Source organism: Siphateles boraxobius, unplaced genomic scaffold (assembly GCF_051911475.1).
Source record: "Siphateles boraxobius isolate OS27281-9 unplaced genomic scaffold, OSU_SipBor_1 197, whole genome shotgun sequence".
In the NCBI taxonomy this organism is placed as follows: domain Eukaryota; kingdom Metazoa; phylum Chordata; class Actinopteri; order Cypriniformes; family Leuciscidae; genus Siphateles; species Siphateles boraxobius.
This window is the reverse complement of record NW_027508807.1, coordinates 166,312-172,500: the sequence shown is the minus strand read 5'-3', so window position 1 is coordinate 172,500 and position 6,189 is coordinate 166,312. Positions and strand designations below refer to the sequence as shown.

At 52.2% G+C, this 6,189-nt stretch overlaps 1 protein-coding gene across 2 annotated transcripts in view; it reads right to left on the bottom strand.

Moving 5' to 3' along the window:
• Positions 1-6,189, bottom strand: part of evc (EvC ciliary complex subunit 1) — a 71,765-nt gene that overhangs the window by 20,195 nt on the left and 45,381 nt on the right. The window contains exons 11-15 of one of the 2 annotated variants that reach the window (XM_077235514.1): positions 2,658-2,756; positions 2,121-2,369; positions 1,252-1,361; positions 1,048-1,168; positions 184-366 (exon numbers count right to left, since the gene is read on the bottom strand). In XM_077235514.1, coding sequence (XP_077091629.1) covers positions 184-366; positions 1,048-1,168; positions 1,252-1,361; positions 2,121-2,369; positions 2,658-2,756 — 762 coding nt within the window. The remainder of the gene's footprint in view (positions 1-183; positions 367-1,047; positions 1,169-1,251; positions 1,362-2,120; positions 2,370-2,657; positions 2,757-6,189) is intronic. The other variant, XM_077235515.1, reaches the window with a different exon arrangement.

Here is a 6,189-nt window from a genome sequence, read left to right as displayed (position 1 = left end):
GGTGAACATTTTTTAAAAACGTTATCTCCGTGTAAACTTCAAAAACGTGAATCTATGAAAACTCTGACTGCGCACATGCGTGTCACATGTTCAGTCTATAGATGAACGTTTGAATATATGTGTGCGCAGGCGTGTAGTCTTTCTGTACAAAGTGACATCGCCAAATCAAGGAAACTCACTGACCTTCTGGTGTGTGTTGATCTGGTGTGTGTTGATCTGCAGGCGCGTGGCCTGGCAGAGGGCGTGGCCTAGCAGGAGGTGGGCGTGTCCCTGCAGCATCTCAGCCGACGCCTCCAGCTCGTGCAGGAGATTCTGACCAATCACAGCCTCTGCACAGGAGACTGTCTCCACGGCAACAGAGGAGTCCTGCACACAACACAACACTGAACCTGGGTCTGTGTGTGTTTGTATTGACAACCATATTTGGGGACAAAATTATCAATTTTTTTAGTAAACAAGTCTTAATATCATCAGTCATTTTGTTTCTCTAGTAAATGTGTCTTGATTTAAGAATGTTTAGATATTTGTGCTGGAAAACGAGACAGAAACACTGAGGAAGAACATCATAAGAAAACAAATAGTTTATGCAATGTACCCTTTACATTAATAACTAAATAAAAATGTGTGTGACTGTGTGTGTGTGAGAGAGTGTGTGAGTGTCTGTGTGAATGTGTGTGTTAGTGTCTGTGAATGTGTGTGTTAGTGTGTGTGTGTGTGTGTGTGTGTGTGTGTGTGTGTGTGAGCGTGAGGGTGTGTGTGCGTGTGTGTGTGAGAGTGTGCTTGTGTGTGTGTGAGTGTGAGTGTGCTTGTGTGTGTGTGAGTGTGTGAGAGTGTGTGTGCGAGTAAGTGAGTGTGTGTGTGTGTGCGCATGCGCATGCGTGTTGTGTGAGTGTGTGTGTGTGTGCGTGCGTGTGTGTGAGTGTGTGCGCGAGTAAGTGAGTGAGTGTGTGTGAGAGGGTGTGCGTGTGTGTTTGTAAGTGAGTGAGTGTGAGTAAGTGAGAGTGTGTGTGTGTGTGTGTGTGTGCGTGTGTGTGTTTGTGTGTTCACCTGTGTGTCTGACTGTATGGTCAGTTTCATCTCGTTCATCAATCGCAGGTAAAAGCCTCGCGCTGCTAAAATCCTCTGGAACTCCAGGATCAACAGACGCTGCTGCTCTTCTATCACACACCTGCGATCACACACCTGCGATCAACCATCAACACATCATCAGGCCAGCCAATGATCGGCTCAATCAGTGCATCACATGCTCACCTCATCTGCATATCTGAGTGCCTGGATACCATCGCCATGACGACGGCACACTGCTGTTCTCCGAAGTGATGAAGACACGAGCGAGTCAAAGCCTCGTCCTCCATCCACACCTGCGGCACACACACACACACACACACACACACACACACACACACACACATATTACTGCTGTTTTCATCAATACTCTTATTAAATGTTCCATATTGAACTGACCGACAGCTTCAGTGATTATAAAGAACCGCTCTTGCTTTCTGTGTAATTCAGTCACAATTTGAAGAAAAGTTTTGTTTTTCATGAGACTTTGTGACTTTTCCCATATACTGTATTAGTGAGTGGAAATGGCTAATAAGGCAATAACGGCTCCTCTGCCGCCATCTACTGGTTATAGTGGTCATTTCATGTCTTTGTTAAATAAAAGTTTTTTGACACGAAGTGTTAGATTTCCTTCATATTTAAACTTTTAGTTTTACAAATAATCACATTAAAAATCAATAATAAAATTGGATCATATTTAGAGATTTGAATGAAAAATTGTGAAGCACTTACATTTTTTTTTCGAATTTCACTCCTAAAAGTTTGCATGAACCCTGAAATGTAAAAAAACGGAGACTATTTCTCCGACAATACCATGGTTACAGTTAGTGTTACTATATTACATCCATGGTAAATGTTGCTGATTTTTGGACTAGACTGCCTAGTTGTTCGCTCATGGCACAATGTGTCTCCTAGTTTCTACGTCAGCACTGTTTTTGAATGCTTCCCACTAGCTACATTTAGTCACACCGGCAGGAAAAAGGTGGAAAATGCGACATTAGGAGGCAGTCTGGAGCCCTGACATCCCATAATATTCCACATGACTGCAGTGAGACCTGAGTGCGCCGCTGCAGCTGCTCTCGGAGCCTGCGCAGATGTGTGTGGGCGTGGCCTTCCTCTCGCTGCATCCGATTGGTCACGGTGAGCTTCATGCTTTTCAGCACTGATTGGCAGAGGTCTTCAGAGGGGGCGGGGCCTTCAGAGGGGGCGGGGCCTTCAGAGGGGGCGGGGCCAGCAGTGATGCTGCTCCGGACAAACTCTGCGCACAAATCAGCCAAGCGTCCACGGGTCTGACCAAACAAGCTCTGTGTGGATACACACACACACAAACACACACGTCACATGGGTTGTGTAATAATATTGGTCAACATCACATCAAATAATAAGGGAGTATCTGCGGCATTTGTGGTAAACATGACAGTACGATAGTAAAAAATAAAGCTGACTGGACTTGTTCTGCGTTTTTTTGTGCCTCTGTGATTTCTGTGCCGCGACCCTGAGGTTCTGAAAGGTTCTGTATGATCGATGATAACTGATGCGCTCACACACAGCCTCAGTGATCGAGGATTATAGATTATGATTATGATACTGACCGTCCAGCGTTCACACAGAGCCTCAGTGATTCTGCTGTCCTGCTGCAGCTCAAACTCTCTCCGCTGACGCCAGTGTCTCGCCTGCAGCTCCACATACGCCTGCGCAGACAGACAGACGAGCAGTGAGACACACACACGCCTGCGCAGACAGACAGACGAGCAGTGAGACACATATGCCTGCGCAGACAGACAGACGAGCAGTGAGACACATATGCCTGCGCAGACAGACAGACGAGCAGTGAGACACACAGGCCTGCACAGACAGACGAGCAGTGAGACAGACACACGCCTGCGCAGACAGACAGACGAGCAGTGAGACACACAGGCCTGCACAGACAGACAGATGAGCAGTGAGACACACACGCCTGCGCAGACAGACAGACGTGCAGTGAGACACACACGCCTGCGCAGACAGACAGACGAGCAGTGAGACACACAGGCCTGCACAGACAGACAGATGAGCAGTGAGACATACACGCCTGCGCAGACAGACAGACGAGCAGTGAGACACACACGCCTGCGCAGACGGACAGACGAGCAGTGAGACACACAGGCCTGCACAGACAGACAGATGAGCAGTGAGACACACACGCCTGCGCAGACAGACAGACGAGCAGTGAGACACACAGGCCTGCACAGACAGACAGATGAGCAGTGAGACACACACGCCTGCGCAGACAGACAGACGAGCAGTGAGACACACAGGCCTGCACAGACAGACAGATGAGCAGTGAGACACACAGGCCTGCACAGACAGACAGATGAGCAGTGAGACACACGCCTGCGCAGACAGACAGACGAGCAGTGAGACACACACACGCCTGCGCAGACAGACAGACGAGCAGTGAGACACACACGCCTGCGCAGACAGACGAGCAGTGAGACACACACGCCTGCACAGACAGACAGACGAGCAGTGAGACACACACGCCTGCGCAGACAGACGAGCAGTGAGACACACACGCCTGCGCAGACAGACAGATGAGCAGTGAGACACACGCCTGCGCAGACAGACAGACGAGCAGTGAGACACACACGCCTGCGCAGACAGACGAGCAGTGAGACACACACGCCTGCACAGACAGACAGACGAGCAGTGAGACACACACGCCTGCGCAGACAGACGAGCAGTGAGACACACACGCCTGCGCAGACAGACAGATGAGCAGTGAGACAGACACACAGGCCTGCACAGACAGACAGATGAGCAGTGAGACACACACGCCTGCGCAGACAGACAGACGAGCAGTGAGACACACAGGCCTGCACAGACAGACAGATGAGCAGTGAGACACACAGGCCTGCACAGACAGACAGATGAGCAGTGAGACACACACGCCTGCGCAGACAGACAGACGAGCAGTGAGACACACAGGCCTGCACAGACAGACAGATGAGCAGTGAGACACACACGCCTGCGCAGACAGACAGACGAGCAGTGAGACACACACACGCCTGCGCAGACAGACAGACGAGCAGTGAGACACACACGCCTGCGCAGACAGACGAGTAGTGAGACACACACGCCTGCGCAGACAGACAGACGAGCAGTGAGACACACACGCCTGCACAGACAGACAGACGAGCAGTGAGACACACACGCCTGCGCAGACAGACAGATGAGCAGTGAGACACACACGCCTGCGCAGACAGACAGATGAGCAGTGAGACAGACACACAGGCCTGCACAGACAGATGAGCAGTGAGACAGACACACGCCTGCGCAGACAGACAGACGAGCAGTGAGACACACACGCCTGCGCAGACAGACAGATGAGCAGTGAGACAGACACACAGGCCTGCACAGACAGACAGATGAGCAGTGAGACACACACGCCTGCGCAGACAGACAGACGAGCAGTGAGACACACACGCCTGCGCAGACAGACAGATGAGCAGTGAGACAGACACACAGGCCTGCACAGACAGACAGATGAGCAGTGAGACACACACGCCTGCGCAGACAGACAGACGAGCAGTGAGACACACACGCCTGCGCAGACGGACAGACGAGCAGTGAGACACACAGGCCTGCACAGACAGACAGATGAGCAGTGAGAGACACACGGATGCGCAGACAGACAGATGAGCAGTGAGACACACAGGCCTGCACAGACAGACAGATGAGCAGTGAGACACACACGCCTGCGCAGACAGACAGACGAGCAGTGAGACACACAGGCCTGCACAGACAGACAGATGAGCAGTGAGACACACGCCTGAGCAGACAGACAGATGAGCAGTGAGACACACACACGCCTGCGCAGACAGACAGACGAGCAGTGAGACACACACGCCTGCGCAGACAGACGAGTAGTGAGACACACACGCCTGCGCAGACAGACAGACGAGCAGTGAGACACACACGCCTGCACAGACAGACAGACGAGCAGTGAGACACACACGCCTGCGCAGACAGACAGACGAGCAGTGAGACACACACGCCTGCGCAGACAGACAGATGAGCAGTGAGACAGACACACAGGCCTGCACAGACAGACAGATGAGCAGTGAGACACACACGCCTGCGCAGACAGACAGACGAGCAGTGAGACACACACGCCTGCGCAGACAGACAGATGAGCAGTGAGACAGACACACGCCTGCGCAGACAGACAGACGAGCAGTGAGATACACACGCCTGCGCAGACAGACAGACGAGCAGTGAGACACACACGCCTGCGCAGACAGACAGATGAGCAGTGAGACAGACACACAGGCCTGCACAGACAGACAGACAGATGAGCAGTGAGACAGACACACGCCTGCGCAGACAGACAGATGAGCAGTGAGACACACAGGCCTGCACAGACAGATGAGCAGTGAGACACACACGCCTGCGCAGACAGACAGATGAGCAGTAAGACAGACACACGCCTGAGCAGACAGACAGATGAGCAGTGAGACAGACACACGCCTGCGCAGACAGACAGATGAGCAGTGAGACACACACGCCTGCGCAGACAGACAGACGAGCAGTGAGACACACACGCCTGCGCAGACAGACAGATGAGCAGTTAGACAGACACACGCCTGCGCAGACAGACAGATGAGCAGTGAGACACACACGCCTGCGCAGACAGACAGATGAGCAGTGAGACAGGCAATTGGCTGCGCAGACAGACAAATGAGCAGTGAGACAGACACACGCCTGCGCAGACAGACAGGTGAGCAGTGAGAGACACACGCCTGCGCAGACACAGATGAGCAGTGAGACAGGCAAACACCTGTGCAGACAGACAGATGAGCAGTGAGACAGATGAACAGTGAGACAGGCAAACGCCTGTGCTGACAGACAGATGAACAGTGAGACACACACACACACCTGCGCAGACAGACAGATGAACAGTGAGACACACACACACACCTGCGCAGACAGACAGGTGAGCAGTGAGAGACACACGCCTGCGCAGACAGACAGATGAGCAGTGAGACAGGCAAACACCTGCGCAGACAGACAGATGAGCAGAGAGACAGATGAACAGTGAGACAGGCAAACGCCTGTGCAGACAGACAGATGAACAGTGAGACA